The 19,734-nt window shown below is 38.4% G+C and overlaps 1 protein-coding gene across 1 annotated transcript; it reads right to left on the reverse strand.

Moving 5' to 3' along the window:
* Window positions 1-4,341: 4,341 nt before the first annotated feature.
* On the reverse strand, window positions 4,342-19,255 carry trpc4b (transient receptor potential cation channel, subfamily C, member 4b). Its single transcript, XM_074640322.1, has 11 exons — window positions 18,701-19,255; window positions 17,906-18,301; window positions 15,114-15,632; window positions 8,570-8,906; window positions 8,217-8,356; window positions 6,891-7,204; window positions 6,585-6,780; window positions 6,288-6,482; window positions 6,010-6,051; window positions 5,790-5,879; window positions 4,342-5,702 (listed from the first exon to the last, which is right to left on the reverse strand). The coding sequence occupies exons 2-11, from the start codon at window positions 18,281-18,283 to the stop codon at window positions 5,163-5,165; spliced, it is 2,751 nt and encodes a 916-aa protein (XP_074496423.1). The 5' UTR covers window positions 18,284-18,301; window positions 18,701-19,255; the 3' UTR covers window positions 4,342-5,162.
* Window positions 19,256-19,734: the final 479 nt, after the last annotated feature.

The raw sequence follows: 19,734 nt of genomic DNA on the forward strand, positions 1-19,734 counted from the left end.
TTTACATAAATTGCTTAATATACTTCTCTCTGCATATTTTATTTTTTAGAGCCCTGAAACTGAGCGCTACATTGAGGGACATATATAATGAGCAGATGGGATACAGAATCCAGCTGTATCTCTTCTGTAAAAGTGTCATCTATTGGACCGCAAACAAAGAAACATTGCATAATTTCTGCTCTGAACAAATGCCAGAGCACTGATTGTATAAATCTTTCAGAGTGTAGTTTGCTCCATCTAGTGGTGGGAAAGAGTGCAGGCAGTCTCTCACAGCATTACTATTTCACAAGGATAATATTTCAGCATAGTTTTTACATTGGAGAAGGAATAAATACTGAGGTAAATCACTATTTAAAATTATGAAATACTTCCTATCAGGCCAAGAACCAGACAACCATAACACCCAATCTTTGATGCAAAGTCAGTCAGTTTTAAATCCGAAAACTTGTACTTGTCTCCCTACTAAATCACTGCTTTTATTATACCGTCAAATGTATTCTCATTGGAGCCACATCAGCCTTTTAAAGCCACAAAACCTGATCCCTATCTCAAACTGATTGGCAAGTCTTGTAACACAAGAACTAAAGGACACATAAGGTTTGTATTTTCATATCTACAAACACAACACTTAGGAAATTGTCTGTGAATTGGCTCACACAATCTAAAATCCCAGAATTATATAAAGAAAATGAAAATAAGCTGCAATTTATAAACAGTATGAGCACACATGTCAAACGTATCAAAGAAGCTACTTCATAATGTGCTATTCTATCTTTTTAATTCCTTACTAATAAGTAAAATGACCCATGGCATCAAACATTATGCGTTCTAAAAGTGCAGCTGTTGTTGAGCTTTATCAGTGGGTGTTGTTGCTCACAGCATACCCAAGTGGCATCACTTACACCATTCACTCTCCCACATGTTGTTCAACCTCCTGGCTAGACAGATGTTACAATGTGAGCAGGGAAATAATGTCCATGGCCAAGTCAATGGATTGCAAAAAAAGGGGAAAAAACACAGTCCAGGATTCAAATCTGCTGCACAGATCTGAGACTGAAAACCAGTGGCCTGTCTCATGCTTCTGTAGGTGTATTCTTAACCCGTGTGGAGAAAAAGTTGAACATATCAGAAAAATTAACCATTCAGCAAACCACATACTTTCAAGGCAGCAAGCCTCGTATGACCTTGATTAGTCAATGCATTTAGAAAAGCACTTACAGATAAAATCCCTACCCGGGCTTTTCATCTCCCAGAGACTGGAATACATTAACTTTACAATCCCAAACATTCCAATGAGCAGCCAATTTTCTAACTAAAGACTCTGTACTCAGAATAATGGTGCAGATGAACCCATTGCAGTGATAATGAAATGCAGCGTGGCTTTTACACTTTGAATCAGAACACTCTGATTTAGACACTCTCACACACGCTGACACAAACACTGCATGTGTCACAAAGAATGGATAAAGTAGGCTACGTCTTGGTCCCGAGCAGTTTCCTCTATTTGTATCTTGATAGTAAGCTCCTTTGTGGAGTGGAAATTAAAGAAAAAAATGTGACATCAATCTAAATTGAGTGAGCTCTTCAGATATAGTACAAAGACCCACACAGTCTGTGGACTGGCTTTCTAAACATAGTGTGATTTGCTCTCAGCTGCTATGGTAACAGAAACCTAAAGACTTCATCCACCCCAAGTCGCTTTCAGCTTCAAGCTATGAAGGTGTGAAGTTGAATATCTGTGCAAATACAGAATATAGCACAACAATTATACAATTGATAATGAACTGCTACTACTATCAATGAATATACTTATAGCAGTAATACAGTAATTACTGTACCAACAAATAAACTCAATGCTAGTGGATAAAAACAGGTAAAAGGTGGACTAAGTACATGTATTTGAATACAGCTGTCATTGCATGTTCTGCACAGATTTAGAGGATTTCCGCTTTAAAAGCATATGTGGGTGTACAGTCTCTATACAGTGATGTCATTGTTTACATATCTCCATTTAGCCCACAACACTGCACTAGTCTTTAACATGCCTACACATCACTAGAGGGCGCTTGATGCTTAGTAATAATTTAACACAAGCTAACCACATCATCACCAAATGATGAGAGCTGGAATAAACATAATCAGTGGTTAAGTGGTAAATGGTAAAGCTCCTAAATGAACTTGGTGACTAAATCAACATCAACATGCAGAATGGCCCCATTCAGAGTTATGTTATTATATTATTATTATTATTATTATTAATATTATTAACTGGTCAATGTGGAGCTAGTTTTAACAAATGCATATACACTTTAATTTATGCTATACACTAGTTTAATCTATAACAATGCATCATATTTTATATGTTCATTATAGCCTACAGTGTGATGTGCATGCAAAACCTAATCTGCAAATTAACCAGTGTAGAGTATAAAGTAGCATAGCATGGAAATATGTAAGTGAAGCACAATATCAACATTATAAGATAAGATAAGATAAGATAAGATAAGATAAGATAAGATAAGATATACTTTTATTGTCCCCGTGGGGAAGTTTTTCCTGGACTCCGTCCAACTGCAGTTACAAGCACTAAATTAAAACAGCATCAACAACAATAATAAACAATTCCACATCAGACAGGGAAATAGTTTCACAGAAACAGATGTTTCAACACATACACAGTCCACGTACATAATGGCACATACAATCACACACACTATCACACACACCATGGCAGGTATTGCACCGGTAGTGCACTGCACCGTCTACTGTCTTGCCCCTATTGCACAGACAATAGTCCAATATTACACATATGCAACATATTGCACTGTCCCAATTTAACATATTGCACTGTCCCTATTTAACATATTGCACTGTCCTTATGATAGCTTTATGTTACGAGTTGTTGAGGAGTTTAATAGACATCGGCAGGAATGAATGTTTGTAACGGTTCAATCTGCACCGTGGGACTCTATATCTCCTGCTGGAAGGTAAAAGTTGGTACTCCTGGTGTAAGATGTGAGTTGGGTCTGACAACATTTTCTGTGCCTGTCTGATGACAGACTGCTCATAAAGCATCTGGAGGGTAAGGTGGTTTTTGACCCCCATAATCTTCATAGCAGTCTGCACCAGGCAAGAAATCTGTGACCTCAACTGCACAGTCAGGTTACCGTACCAGGCCGTGATGCCATATCTTATGATACTTTCCAAGACAGCCCAGTAGAAAAGTAACATGATCTTCTGCTCCACTACATAGAACCTGAGTCTGCGTAAAAAGTACATCCGCTGTTGAAGTTTGGAGAGGTTTCCAACATGTACCTTCCAGCTGAGAGTGTTGTCGATGTGGACCCCTAAATACCTGTATGAACAGACCTGTGGGATAGAAGTATTTTTAATAACCACAGGCCTGAGGTCACCCACCATCTTTGGGTCAAACACCATCTCCTCTGTCTTCCTCACATTCAACTCAAGATGGTTGTTGTCACACCAGTGCACAAATTCCTCTATTTCAGAGAAATAGTCCAGTGGGCTGCTATCCCTGTGTAGCAGGCTGAGTATGGCTGTGTCATCAGAGAACTTAATAATAAATTATACTTAAGAACAGGTCTTCAGTAAATTGACTTACTCTAGTTACATTATATCTCTGATCCTTAGTTGCAAGATCAAGCTGAAATTATGATATGAAATACAAAAAATATGGCAAGCCCGCTGTTTATGAGAAGATCTCCAGATGTAACATTTAACTTACAGTTCATCAAAGGCCGTCAGTTTACACCTGATAGGCAGGATATGAATAATGTACCAAATTCTGCAAGAGAGAACCTTGGGTAACGCTTCTCCTCTGACAGGTCACAAAGTACAAGAATAAAAATCTCTCAGAAGAGGATGTCTGTGTAAACTGTGCATCTAGTGCACAACGTTAGAGGGACCACTGTATATACAGCCAGAGAGAAGGGGAACAAACTATTTACTGAAATCTTTTCTCTAGTAAACAAAATGAAAGAGAAGATTTCAGCGGTGAAGCAGATCAAGAGAAAGGCCAATTCAGGGGAAGTCCACAAGCCGAAACGCGTTGGTCTTACAAAAAAGTGTGTTATTGTAATGTTCTATATACTACAAGTGTTGCTGGAGTTTTTCCTTCTCCATGCACCTCGGAAGTATTGTAGGTGAAGTTGTGCCACTCTGCTTCTATAATATGCATATTCTGAAACGGAGAAAGAGTACAGCAAGTTGAAAGGGGGAGCAACATGTTGTGCTGTAAATAAAAAAGTTAGTTAACATTGCTTTTTGAATTAGCATTGTCTTTTATTTATATTCAGAGTAATTTCATTACATTACAAGAAATAAAACAGCACACACAGATCACAAGAGGACCCTTATGCCTGAAAGTTATAGGATATGGTGTACCGGCACCTGGTTGAGGAATACATATTGCAACAAATCTCAACTAGTGCCTCTTCTGCTTCAACAAAAGAATTAGGAGTAAAACATTCCCTCTCACCCTAAACAGGTCAGGGAGGTGATGGTGGAGTAAAAGAGAAGCCGAACCCAAAGCTGAATTAGCTAGGTTCTACGTTGCTTTTAATCAACTGGATAATTTGTCCAAATTCAATATAGAATTTGTTCTGCTATTAAATACAACTAAACTTGTGTTTACCTCAGCATTCATTTTCTTAGAGGAGGATGGGATACTGTCAGTATATGAGGAGTAATACTTTTTCTATAGACATATAAAATACACTTTTGCATATCACAGTAAGAGTACAGTTCAAAGTGGAAGAGGGTAGAGTAGGCAGCAGGGTGTCAGGGCTCTTTGGAATCAAATGCTCAAGTTAAAATATGAATTACGAACTTGCTTCACAATTCCCTGAGCATCAAGTTAGCACTTATAGGTCTATCCTCACTCAGTATTGTTGTATAGCTTCAATCAATCAGAGCTGAATACATGTAATATAATGTGAAATAACATAATATCATTATACCGTGATATGTACAGTATATATTACAGAATACACGATTATTTGAACTGAATATATTATTTAACTTTTTACCATGAGATAATTAGATTATTTTGATAAAATGTTTACAACTGGTAGACGAATGAATGAAAGTTGCAACCCAAAAATGTTTTAAAACAATTAAAATCTCTCAATTGCAGACACATATTATTTTTCATATTGTTTTGGCCCATTTTTCACTTCCTTAGTGTGTTCTTTGCAAGAATGTTCAATCTCCTGAATCATCTTCTCCACTTTCTGTACGACTTCCACAACTACTTTACCAGTCTGAAGTTGTTCTTGGTTTTGTCCACCAGATCCCAACGTGTCTTCCTCTGAGTGTATTTCATCACATTTCTGCGAGGCGAGTCTTGGTCTCTGGAGGGACCCAGCACCTGAGACATTCTTGGATATCTCCTTCTGAGTCTGTCCTGGGCTGGACGGAACAACTGAACCATTGGTTTGCCTGTTGGAGCCCATAGAGCTGGTGGTGGTAGCAGCTCTGCCCTGCAGGGCGAGGTTGGTAATGTCAAACATGTTCATCTTCTGTTGAGTCTCATCAGTAGGAAATTTGGGAGAATATTTGAATGGGTTTCCAGGGTAAGCCAAGGTGGAGCTTGCAACTTTACCCGCACCACCACCTTGAGGTTTACCCTTCATCATTCCCAGGACTTCATAGCGGAAGCTGGAGATATCCTGCTTAAGCTCCTATCAATTATTGAGAACCAGAGATTAAACAACAGCAGCGATAACACAGTAATGAAAAACAAACTTGGGTAATTGACTACATACTACCTTGAAATTCTCTTCTGTCAGCCCTTCCTCTGTCTTGGCATCTCTGATCATTGCGGCCACATACCGCTTCATAAGGTTCCTCAAAACCTCCTAAAAAATACACATAATTTTTTAAGGCAAAACTACAGATTCATTTTTATATAAAGTTTCATCAAAAATGACCTCAGTCAAAAATAATATATCAAAATGTTATAGTGCATTATGGAATACAAGTTACTACCTGATACTCATGGTTTAATCTTACATTATCGGCTGCACGTCTCTACAATAAAAAGAAAAAAAAGGTCCATTAACAAAGCTACATGTTATTTCTGTTTGCAATGGTAGGGTGATATGTTGATAGGGTCTTATGATACACATTAACTTAGTGACTAATCCATTTCTGAAGACAACAGGTAAGCCACCCGTTTTGAGTCTACAATACCAGACAGGCATTGAAAATGTATGCAATGCAGTGGTGGCAATACAGATCAGAGCAAATCTCTGAAAACTCCTTACCCCCAAAGTTTCAAAGGTTTCCAGCCTTTTTATGCTTGTTCCCTTAAACAAATGCTTCTTTATACATCCAATTAAATAATACACCGACTTTGGACTGGGTATTATATTGAATGGAGATGGCAAAGTTCCCCCTTCTTCAAAATAGCTCATCCATAATTTTGTTCTTGCAAATTTCCACTCTATATCTGCATGATCCTGAAAAGAAAAACAAACAGCAATTTTTAAAAAACATTCGCAAAGGAATACAAGACAAATTAGCATGGTAAAACTCTAAAATAGGTAAGCTACAGCACTCACAGCAATGTGCTGGTAGGAGTTGTTCATCATTGCAATTAGCATGTTCAGAAGCACTACCAGGGAGATGACGTTGTACGTGCCAAACATGGTAGTGCCCACGAACTCGGTGAATTCATGGTCTGGTTTCACATTGGTCACATAGAGAGAAATCAGGCCAAATACGGACCAAAATAATGACTGCAGTGTCTCGAACAGCCTGAAAAGCAAACAACCATACATCACACAACGCGCCGCTGAAAAACAAGCATATTAATTATTAAAAATGCAGATTTGTCAGGGACAATTTATTTAAGAACTCCAACTTACGTTGAGAAGGCATTGTTTTGCTGATTACAGCGAATACCTGTGCAATTATTGCCCATATCTGTTTCATAATAAAAGTAGAGCTGGTTGAGGCCATTGGCAAAGGCTAACAGAACTAGACAATAGATGAAGAGGAACTTGAGGATGTCCAGGAGCATGCGGCCCAGTGAGATCTGTAAGGGGCCCAGATGGGAGTTGGCAGTGAAAAGGCAGATGAGGCGCAAGGAGCTGAAGATGTTGGCGATGGCAAACAATGCCTCTGCAACCAATGTCGGGTGCCACATTTCCCATTCGTCTCTGGGTTTCTCCCCTCTGTACTGTAAAAGAGAAAAGAGGGAGAGCAATAAATGCATAGACTACCATCAAATATAGATGCTGCAATGTTTCAAGTTTTCCAGCACACATGTTGAATGTTCTACTGAAAAGTACAGGAAAATACAGTGATACCATTTATTTTCATTTTCCTCTTAAAAGTAAATCATGATTGAGACTGCAGCAAAGTAAAAAAATTGGCATAAAATTTTTTTCAATTAGGTAAAAAAGCTGCAGTCTTTCATAAACTGTGTAGATAAGAATACTTGGTAACACTTTATAATAACCATCATTTATAAATGGTAAATTGATAGTTAATTAAACTTAGATAATCATTATTTTACTGTTTACAATGAAATGATAATTAATAAATATGACTAATTATTAGTAAAGCTATAATTTCTGTAATTTTATCATTTGTTTGTGTAATATGAAATAATTATTTTAGAAATTATATATTGTATCATAGCTGATAGGAGACAATAACAATTACATTCTGATTACATTAGAAAACTTTTATCAGTTTATTGTTGAAAGCATTTTAACATTTGATGTACTATATTAAGTATTTGTTAGTGATTACCAAATGATTTATAAACCTTTAAGAAATTGTTTGTATACAAATTACATAGATAGATGGACCAGACACCAATTATTAACCATTGACACAGTATTAACTATCTATCAAAATAATGTTAATAGATACTTTATAAAGTATTTATTAACCATTTAACAAGGTATTATAATCACCAGTTGCAACTTTATAATAACCATTCAAATAATGTTTATAGACGGTTTACAAACCGATTATTAACCATTAACAAAGTGTTACAAATATCTCGTCCATCTACCTATGTAATATTTGTAGATGTTTTCATAATCATTAACAAATACTAGTATAGTATAGTATAGTATATAAAATGTTATAATGTGTGCGACAATAATCTGTTAAAATAATATAAATTATTCCATTACTAATAATTAGTAAACATATCTTGACTCTAAGATGTACAGTACCTTTGAATAGGCGACAATCTTAAGAGAAATGGTTGCAAGATACAAGGAGTTCATTATGAAGTCCATTAAGTTCCACCAGTCATCCATGTAGTCTTCGAAACCACTATCCCACATCTGTTTGATCTCAGTCCATATAAAGCCTGGAGAGATGAACAAATATGTTGTTTTTCACTGTAACACCATCACTCAAGTAGTTCCACAGGAAAAACAAATATGTGACAAATAGATGTTAGCACTTTATTTAGACTTTTTCCAAATGTGTGTGACTACAGTGTACAGATGTACAACAGTGCACGATATCATGATGATGAACAGCAGTCTGTTAGTGTGTTTGTGTGTGCGTTTGTTGTTACCAAGCACCCAGGGCAGGATCATCCACTCCACAGTGGTGGGTGCTGGGCCTTGAAGGCGCGGTTGTGCAGATGCTATATGCTGCGAGGCCAAGAAGAGCAGGAAGAGGAAGGTCAGGTAGGAAGCAGTGTGACAGATGAACTTGATGAAGGGCTTACGGATGAATAAACCATAGCGGTTCTTTGGAGAGATCAGGTAGAAGATGGATAACAGTGGGAAGAGGAGGCCAATGAAGATGCATGTGATGAGTTTTCCTGCCCAGTGACGCCTCCTCCAGCCTGGGAACTCATCATACCACTTAGACGCCAGCAGCTGCTGACAGTTGGGCTGAGCAACAAACTGAGAGACAGGGAGAGACAAAAAAACAAAAAACATGTTAACTAAAATGAAACTACCTCCTTGTCTGAGAAATCCATGCAGACAATTATAGACAAATCAGAACAAAGGCCAATAAGCTTAAACTACCTCCATCCATGGCCTGCAGGCAGTACACAGAAACAAAATTATACATTAAACAAAAAACAATTATTCAAGACATTAAATGCTGTACTCAAAATGTCAGTGTCACGACGCTCACTGCCCTACATAGTATCACTCTAATGCCCCATGTTGGCATGTAAAACTTGAATTATTACGATTATCTCGGCTATAACGATCTCCGTATACACCATTTTCTTTATAAAACTGAAATATATGAAGTAAAACCTCACTAGCATTTACATTGTTGTAATTTAAATATGCATGTTTAAAGAAATGCATGTAAAAACCTTTTTTTTTTAACAATACATATGCAACGTCTTCTGTTGATTTTGGTTTCTGAAACCACAAAAACAAAACAGCTGAAATTGCTTCCTCCAATGCTTAAATGTTTATTTAAAAAAACAAGTATGTTAAGAAAAAGTGGCTATATATATATATATATTTTTTTTTATATTTTTGACAAGATATAGTAATGTTGATTACACCGATCATATCCGTAGCCCCATGTTTGCTTTATGAAGTCTAAACTGCCACTAGACCAGTGGTATAAACACCTCAGATCTGATTCTTCCTCAAAATACCAAGCTTGTCCCATACAGGAGGTTCAATAGGACATGCCCCAACTTCCTCAATTTTTGTATACCAAACCCAACATGTAGAACCTTCCTGAAGTCACTGAAACAGGCTTCTCAAAGTCTGGACCAAGGTTCGCATCCAGACCGAACGGCAAGTCAATCTGGACCCAGCCCATACCTCGTAGGGATGGGTACGAAACCCGGTATTAAACAGGCAGCGATGCTAAATTATTAAAGACCGTAGTATTGACATTTTAGATTGTTTGCAGTGAGATATTGAGTTTAAATAGTGACATTGCTGTTGTAAACATCACTGTTGCTGCTCAAGAAACAACATTTGGTTACATTTAAAATATAAATAAATTCTAATCCTGTTCTGAATTTATTCTTTTTTAGAATAATAAATTAAAAGGTAATTATTTAGTGATGAAAAAGAACCGATAAGAGTAGTAGGCTGGTATGAATAAAATTCTAATGTTACCCATCACTGCTTATGTTTTGAATACGTTATGATGTTATTACGTTATTGCCAATCGTTCCGAACCTCTGACCTTGAATGAAATTCAGATTCGGACCTTTGAGTAATAAGTTTGAGAACCCCTGCTCTAAAACCATCCTTCAGGAACCCCTCCAACGGAGGACAGTAAACAAACACATGTAAAATGGATTTTCAGTTGCTAATCAGAAACAACAGCTCTCCTCAGGTACGCCACATGTCTGCACATAGCATTTGTCTTATATACACTGGTAATTTGTACAGGGAGTACCAGAAGACATTTAGGAAAAGCCTGGACCAAAGAAACTCTCCTTTACACAGATGTAACATAGATTGCTTTTTCCAGCAGTCTCAACCTCTACCAGGTATGATGTTAAAATGACAAAAACGGACAAGCTACCTCCTGCTGATAACCCACAGCAAGGGCAACATTTAGGGAAAAACCATGCTTCAACTTTCTTCACCTTATTGGACAGACAGAGAGAGAGACACTGAATAACTAATGTGCAGCAAAACAACTGCTTACTATGTATGCTGTCTATATTATTCTTAGCCCGATTTATCTAAAATCCAGTCACAAGAGTCGTAAAAACACCACATGTGAGTCGTGAGATACAAAATGAAAAACAGACTTTTATCTTGCAAGCATGCAAGACAAAAGTTTCAAGTGGGAAACATTTCTGAATCCTCCGTTAAGAAGCAATTGACTGTGAGATCAGATAAACATCTGATGGACATCTGCAGATGGTGATTGAAGTTAATTTCAGCTTAACCAAGTTACAGCCAAATGGATCCCCATCATGTTACTATATAGCATTACACTGTGGGTGATGAGGTCGTCTATCAATGCACAATCTGACATCTTTAATGTCTCCTATCCGTCCTTGTGAGATGTTGACTTGCCATAACATGACTGGAGGCAAAAGGTGGCATCTGGCAGGACCAGATTTTGTCTGAGAACATTTTTGGAAGGTGAAAATCCCCCCGTCATGTCACACCACTCATCCCTTCAAAAACAAGTATTAATCTGTCCTAAGGCACATCATAGTGATGGCATACTGCATTGTGCCTATTAATTAAGCTAATTAATAACATTTAGTCAGTTTATTTGAACATTAACTAAATCAGTTCCACAGAAAATACAATTTATACTATACTATTCTGACATTTTTGGTATTAGCAACTGTCAGTTTATGTTTCCTTGCACGCATATTGTAGATAACAGCACTATTTTTAAAGCAATTAGACTTTTTATAAAAATCTTGACTATGTTTTGAACTTATTAAATTATAAAATAACAAGCCATCATCGGGTGTTATTCTACACAGCAGCAGCTTGTATGAACAGCAATGAACCGAGAGTTCTCTGGTCATGTGGCAATATGTGATTGTTATTAATTGAATGAGACTTTTGGGAGTTTAAGATGTGAACTTAACCGTGGATTTGTAATTCCACTTGAAGTTTTACTATGATGAAACTTGATCAATAACAACCTAATGATTAAAGATAGGGTCGACAATGTTTGAAAGCTAGCATAATTTGAAAGTAACATAGCCTCAGGAGCTCCGTCTAAACCCCCCTCCCCTCGGGCTCCTTCCAAGGCAACGCCCCCACCCACCCCACCCCACACACACACATGCACGAGCACCGCTGCATCGTAACTACTACACAGACACAGAGCAGACAGAGGACCTCAACTCAACAACGCTACCTCATGACAAATAACTGCGGCATTGCTACTGCAGGGCTGAGTTTTCTCTTCCATTCTCTAAATGGAAATAAATTTGACCTAAATTTGTGGCGGCGACGCGCTTTGAGTTCAGACTGGTGCACGTCAAGGTCAGAGTACGAGCAGGGAGGCAGAGAGGTATCTGATTGGTTCTTTCCAAGCGGACCGCGAGGCAGTGATTGGTAGACATTTTTACAGGATTACAGCAGCTACAGATGACGTCTCTTTTCCGGTCCTTTTTCAGAGTTCATAAGTAACGGATCACTGTCGGGGTGTAAAGACCATTTCAACCAATATAACAAATAGTGTATACTGGATAACATCGTCAACTCTCCCTTTAAGTTCTGTTCAGAAAATAAAAGCAAATAGTCCACATAGTTTTTAATCTGCCACAATGTACTGTCCATATCGTTTTATCGTCATTTTACCATTACAGGTCCAAGAAAAAATTAGTAAAAGAGTGCAGAGTGTAGCAGGGGAACAGAATGAAACATCTTTACTGAATACAGCAAAGGAAGTTTGTACCAGTACTGTAAGTGCGAGAGTGATCTGTGTCACCAGTCCACTCTGTAACCACTTTGTGCTTTTTTTGGAGAAGTCTAAAATAACCCAGCTCAAGATTGTGTTATTTGTCTGGTTGTTAGCATCAATGGACAAATTGACAAGGGTATTCTATGTACCTTATACACATAACCTACTATACTGTCAGTACACAACAACTGCTCACTGGCCACCTCTGTGCAGTTAGGGAAGGGCAGGACAAACAATAGACACTCCTATATGAGTTTTCTTACTTCCTGCTGTTTGCAGCCTTGCTTAACACGTTTTGGCTGAAGAAACTTTTGGGGGGCATCTGGTGCACAAAGCCCCGTAATGGCCTTTCGTGATGACACGTCTTCCAATTGCTCCAAGGAGTGGTCAACACCCTCAATATCCCATCTTGAAATGAAAACTAACTACTAACTACTAACTCACTCGGATATCTAATGTAACTTAAAAAGTTTGACCTCTTTGAGGGCAAGTCTAAATGTCAAGTCTAAAGTTAATAAAGTTGTCAAACTTTACAATAGCAAATCCACTGTTTCCAACTGATCATACTGTGTATATAAAGCATGAATAATCGTAATTATCTTCACTATTTTGCAAGACATTAAAAACAACTGATCCTCTAAACGCATGAACTACATATACCAGCAAGCACATAAATAATAGTGAGGCCAGTATTACCGATCCTCAGAACATGAGCACTAACAGGGGGAAAAACCATAAAGCTCTTTGTTTTATCAAGTTTATTGATTTGTCTTGAATCAGCCTTTCTCCAGGTTACACAGGCCAGATACTTAAATACACAAGATGAAGTTGGCATATTTATTATTGCTCCAGGATTTTACTGGTTCAGAACTGATAACATTTGTTTCCAGAGCTCGAGTTGCTCAAGTTGAGTCTTAAAGCATTCAGGTCTGAAGAAAGTCAAATCTCATTGCAGATAAACCTGTGATCATTATCATTACTATTGCTATAAGTATTAGTATTATTACTGGTAGTGGTAGGAGTGTAGTGTAGTAGATGGTCAACGTAAAATGTAGTCTGAAATCGACCAAAGAAATCTTGTTAAAAACACCCATCTGTGATAAAACAAATAGCCGCTGAGCCCTCGAAGTTCAGCTGTAAAACCTTTAGCCACGGAAAACAGTTGTGTCACATGGGGCTGCTAACAATCACACTGATCTTTCATTCTCACATTGCCAACTGTCTCATCAAATACAGAAGAAAAGCACTGCGTGGAGAGACTCTTCTCAACTTTTAAATGTAGAAGATGAGCAGTGCACAGATGGTATATGAGCTTTTAACTCGATCTGCAAATACTACACATGTGCTGTATACAAACAAGACCCCAAAGCTCCACGTAGTCTCTTTAATGAGTGGATAAATAAGAGACACCCACTGAAACTCAGTCTATAATTTAGATTTAGCCGGTTATGCAGGAAACAACAAAACAAGCCTGAGCTTTCTTTTACGTGTGCACATGCAGTAAAAGTTTATAATGCCACATTTCCTGACCTCCCACTATAAAGAGAAAGCTTCTTTTTTACCAGCTTCCATCGTTATCACCTGTTGCTGTGGTAACAGCACAGATCCATGCAAAGGAGGGCTGTCAAAGTTAACATGATAAAAACACGTCAATACAAATTTGTTTTAATGCCACAAATTTCCTTAACGCATTGATGCAACTTGAGATTTGTAGGTTGTAGCCGGCTCAGTTTTAAAGCTAGAGTGAAGATGCTGCTATCATATGAAACCAAAACCTAAGGAATCCATTGGTGCCAACCATGTCATACTAGCTTGTTGTGAAGGAGGTTAAATATCACTCCAAACGTCCACTAAATTTTGAGTTTTGAGCTTGAGTTTGCCATGTTATGATTTGAGCATATTTTTTATGCTGAATGCAGTACCTGTGAGGGTTTCTGGACAAAAATAAAGCAAGCATATCTGCCCACTCCCATGTTGAGTATTAAATACTCGACAAATCTCTCTTCAAGGTATATTTTGAACAGATAAAAAATGTGATTAATTTGCAATTAATTATGGACAATCATGCGATTAATCGTGATTAAATATTTGAATCGATTGACAGCCCATATGCAAAGTATATACATTTACAGATAAAACCAACTTCATAAGTAATGCTTAAATTATTTTGATTCACAGAAAACACTTTTGACAAATCTCATTCTGTTACTGCTACTGTGTAATCACAATGTGTAATTTTTTAGTGGCTCTACTTCGCAACAAATGACAGAAAGTTGGCATTGCATCCAGGGGATACATACTCCAAAGAAGATTTTAAAAGACAGTAAAAGGTTCCCTCCCTAATTAAAATATTATGAGTTTGTATTTCGGGGAAATGGCCATCACTTATTCCATCATTATCCCCCAATTATCCAATTGTCACGGGACTGTCTGAGAGTGCTACTGTAATGCATCGCTAAGAGCCAGCCTGGCAATTATGTGTTTTCTAAACTCCCTGAGGACATCTCCACCCATCTCAGGCCATTTACAACTCATCTTGGAACCGTTCTTGTTACCCAGTCCATGTTGTTCAAATAATGTAATATGTATTCCTTGTTGTCATGATACTGTACTGTAAAACCCTGTCAGTTCTCAGTATGTCTGTATGTGTACCAGTGTTACCAAGACAATAGTTATTGTGCTGCTGTAGGCAGCAGCAGTAGTGTGACAAATATCATAATCAACAAACAGCTTACCTCTTTCTGGCAATATTTGATAGCCAGCTTCAGTCGGGCCAGATCATTAGTGGTGTCATCCAGCAGAGGGTTGATGTCATCGCGGTAGTTGAGGATTATTTCCAACTCCCTAGAGCTCCGGGTCTGGTCCAAGAGGGACTTTGCAAATTGTTTACAAATATGGGACAGCTCCTCGTACTCTGACTTGAACTCATTCTCCACTGTGCTGAGCTCCCTCAGCTCCCAGCTGAGCTGAAAAGCCGTGAGGAACGGATCCTCGCTGGAGACGGCGATGAGAGACGGGCTGGAGAGGGCCTTGTAGATGTTAAGGCGAGAGCGCGAGTTACGTAGGCTGTCCACGTCTGAACTGGACACGCACTCCACACAGTTGCATCGCACAGCATGTGGCTGAGGTATGGAAACACCTCGCTGCACCAGCAGTTTGATGATCTCGTAGTTGTTGGTGTGGGCTGCCAGGATGATTGGAGTGATGTCTGGGGTGAAGTCTGAGAACTGTTTGTCCAGTAGAATTGGTGGGACCTTTTCAGGAAGACAAGAGAGGAACACACAAATGAAGATGACATGAAACAGAATCACTTTACAGTATAGTATTATTTTCAGGGCTGTCAAACGATTAAAATATTTAATCGCGATTAATCACATGATTGTACATAGTTAATTGCAATTCATTGCAAATTAATCACACATTTTTTATCTGTTCAAAATGTACCTTAAAGGGAGATTTGTCAAGTATTTAATACTCTTATCAACGTGGGAGTGGACAAATATGCTGCTTTATGCAAATGTGTATATATATATATATATATATATTATATATATTTATTATTAGAAATCAATCAATCAATACAAAACAATGACAAATATTGTCCAGAAACCCTCACAGGTACTGCATTTAGCATAAAAGAAAATATGCTCAAATCATAACATGGCAAACTGCAGCCCAACAGGCAACAACAGCTGTCAGTGTGTCAGTGTGCTGACTTGACTATGACTTGCCCAAACTGGATGTGATTATCATAAAGTGGGCATGTCTGTAAAGGGGAGCCTCGTGGGTACCCATAGAACCCATTTTCATTTATATATCTTGAGGTCAAAGGTCAAGGGACCCCTTTGAAAATGGCCTTGCCAAGTTTGGAGTGTTATTTAGCCTCCTTGCTGACAGGGTTGGTACCAATGGATTCCTTAGGTTCTAGTTTCATATGATACCAGTATCTTCACTCTAGCTTTAAAACTGAGCCGGCTACAACCCAAAAATCGCAAGTTGTTAATGCGTCAAAGAAATTAGTGGCGTTAAAACGAATTTGTGTTAATGCGTTATCGCATTAACTTTGAAATCCCTAATTATTTCATCAGATAGTTCACGCTGCTTTTTAAACCCCTCACAGGAACTGAGACAACTGTTTGGATGGATCTAATTTCATCAGTCTTGGGTCTAACAATCGTGTCTAACAGCAAGCACACAGCTAATGGCTTGTGGTTCAGCTGGCCTCAAAATATCTTCCTGGTTGGAAGCAACAACACCCTTTTTTCTTTTTCCTCCTCTTCACATAAGTCCATTATAGGGAGACCAAGCAGCGTCGAAAAACATATTTACAAAGATGTCAAGAAGTTGAACGGAACCCAAACAGTATAGAATGACATTTTCTTGTAAAAGCTATGGCAAAAAGAGCCACAGCAGCACATCAGAGAGCATCAGTGCTGCAACTTCTAAGCAGAAAATAAGAGTTGGATTCCTAAAATAAACACAGCCATCTCTGAAACTAAGTACAGAGGAAAGCACGTCCTTATTTCTTTACTTTATCTCCATCAGTTCTTTAGACTAAATAATAAAATGACTGAAAACCTCTCACCGCTGAAGTCATTTAATTCAATCAGACATACCATTAACCTTGATGGTTATATTGTGCCATCCTAGTTTATAATGTGCTGTCCAGCTAGTGCTAGTGTTAATGAGAGGCAGGCATGTTACCAGAATCTCAAAATCTATTTTGTAAGCTGGTCATGCACTTCAGGGTTGTGGAGTGCTGGAGACTAGTCCAGGAGAGCAGGGTGGAGTCTGGACCGATTTTCAGTGTATCACAGGGATGCTATCACAATCACATGAACAAATATGAGCAGCTGGTGGTGGGGGACATCATTTTAAAACTATATAAAAAAAACTAAAAAAAAACTGTACTGTGGCGTAATGTACTATATTCTGTAAAAAAAATGCTTTGGTTAGTTCAAGAAATGTTGCTGTAAGGGCTGAATTGATTCATGGAAGATGAAAGAAATAACCCAATTTTGACTGACTGATTAACAGTCTGATAAATCTGCCATGTTTCACTAGTTGCTAAACAGAACAACTAATAATTTTTCTCATCGAAGCAGATTAAAAGGCAACATATACTGTACTTGTACCCATTGACTACTTTTTTTCTGTACAGGTGTGGACATACGTGCATTTGCAATTCAAACAGACTGTACAAGTCGGATGTTTTCAAAAACAATATCACATAATGGAAACCACTTTATAAGCCTAACTGAAATTGACAGCGAAGCGCCATGAATCCTCAGCCCTAACTTAACCTAAATGTCCAGTGATGTCACTGCTGTACCTCGACACATGAGGCATAATTGTGTGGGCAGGTTGGTTCAAATTCTGTTGCAGAAGCAAAGGGGCTCAGGAAAAGTGACACAAAACACAAAAAAAATGACTTACTGACTGAGGCCAGAAAAGTTAGCAATGAACTTTAACTACAAGAAAAACATTGTGGGGATGTAAAGTGTACAAGGGATGTTATCATCAGTACCTGTTTTTCTCCACGTGGCTTCTTGTGGTTGAGCAGCAGCTCCACGGCCCCCACCACTTCTTTACGGATGGCATGTAGCAGGGCATCACCCACATACACATTAAAGCTGAGCAGCAGCTCAATGATCTCCAGGTTCTCATTTTCGATGGCGATGAGCAGAGCCGTGCGCCCCAGGGGGTCGATGCAGTTGATGTTGATCCTGAAGTAGATCTCAGCCTCCTCCAGGGCTTGTTTCACACTGGCATAGTCCCCCTTCTCAACAGCCCCCAGGTAGCCCCTCTCCAAGGCAGACAGCTCCGACTCGGCCCGCACGATCCGCAGGGGGATGCGGTCCCTGTATGACGAGTTGTCAGTCTTCTTGTAATACAGCTGTGACATTGCTGCTACAAGTCTCAACTGAGAATGGATGAGAAATAATAAGACAGGGGAAAATATGAAATCAAGTTTCAGTGTTAGCTTTGACGTTTCACACAGTGGGAAAAGAATAAACTGTCCCTTTTATAACCATTGGAACAATGCAATAAAAGTACACATTTCAACAAGACAAATGCATTTTTATTTCAGAATTAGTTTATAATGACATATTTGGCTAAAAAAGTAGGTCGATTTGTGTTTTTCATTCAAATAATCGTTAAAACACATTACTGTTAAACTGAAAACAATCTTCCAGTTACATCAACATAATCTGAAACATGATTAAACATATTTATTCGTGCGTAATCGTGCGTAATCACTTATAACAAATCGACGCCAAAATAAATCACGCGCAAAAGAAACAATGAAACTTTAACCTACCTTCCTCCTGTTGCTTTCCAGTTGTGATTTACTCTGTAAGCGGAGTAAAGCGACGGAGATCCAGAGGATGCAGCTGTCAGAGAGAAAACTTGCCCGGTCGAATCCTCATCTTATCACTAAAGTCTCCTCTGGAGACACTGTAACTTCTTACTGGCATGTCATGATATCCCCTGCCCAGCCCTTTCACTCTCTCTCTCTCTCTCTCTCTCTCTCTCTCTCTCTCTCTCTCTCTCTCTCTCTCTCTCTCTCTCTCTCTCTCGTCTGTAGGGCATCAAGGAAATATGAGTGCCCTGGTTCCCCCGCACGTCTCTGAACAACACACGCGTCGGATCAGGTGGAAACAAGAGATGACATTCTGTCTCCTCTCGCACAAACTGAGCGCTCCTCGGCTGAAGACGCATCTCCAGCCATCACCGCCCCAAAACCCTGAGGATTGTTGTATCACAGTGTACTGGTTTAGGGACAGCTTCCCATAAAGGAAACCAGTTGCCCACTCTTTATTTTCATGTAAAAGTAATGCCATTACTCTGTATTAATATTGTCAGGACAGTTATTTCCAAGAACAGTGTGGCGTTTTGTTAATAAGGCATGGCAGTAAAGAAATGCTTATATCACTGTTGATTTGTTTTCTTTTCAGATTGTGTAAGCTAAAGCAAACTGTATGGTTTGTGGGCATATTTAAATTCAAATGATAGCCTAAGTATTTATTTATTCATTTATTTTTGACACTGGTAGCCTGCTGATCAACAAAAACAGCTTAACAGCTTGTTAAAGTATCTTTAATACCCCTTAGGCAGGGTAAAATATAATATGATATAAGATATGTTTAAAAAAAAATTAATTTGGCAAATTTCTGCTTGTTGAGCTAAGTGAATGTCACTGCAGCATCACACTGACTAAATAGCCTATCCATAACCTCAGGAAATGCATGCAATACAGCAACATATTCTATAGTTTATAAGATTTATGCATCACGTGACAAACATTATTGTGCGACATTTCCACAAATGTGTGTTTTCCTAATTTAAATGGGC

The sequence above is a fragment of the Sebastes fasciatus genome, chromosome 7 (genome assembly GCF_043250625.1).
Source record: "Sebastes fasciatus isolate fSebFas1 chromosome 7, fSebFas1.pri, whole genome shotgun sequence".
Classification (NCBI taxonomy): Eukaryota; Metazoa; Chordata; class Actinopteri; order Perciformes; family Sebastidae; genus Sebastes; species Sebastes fasciatus.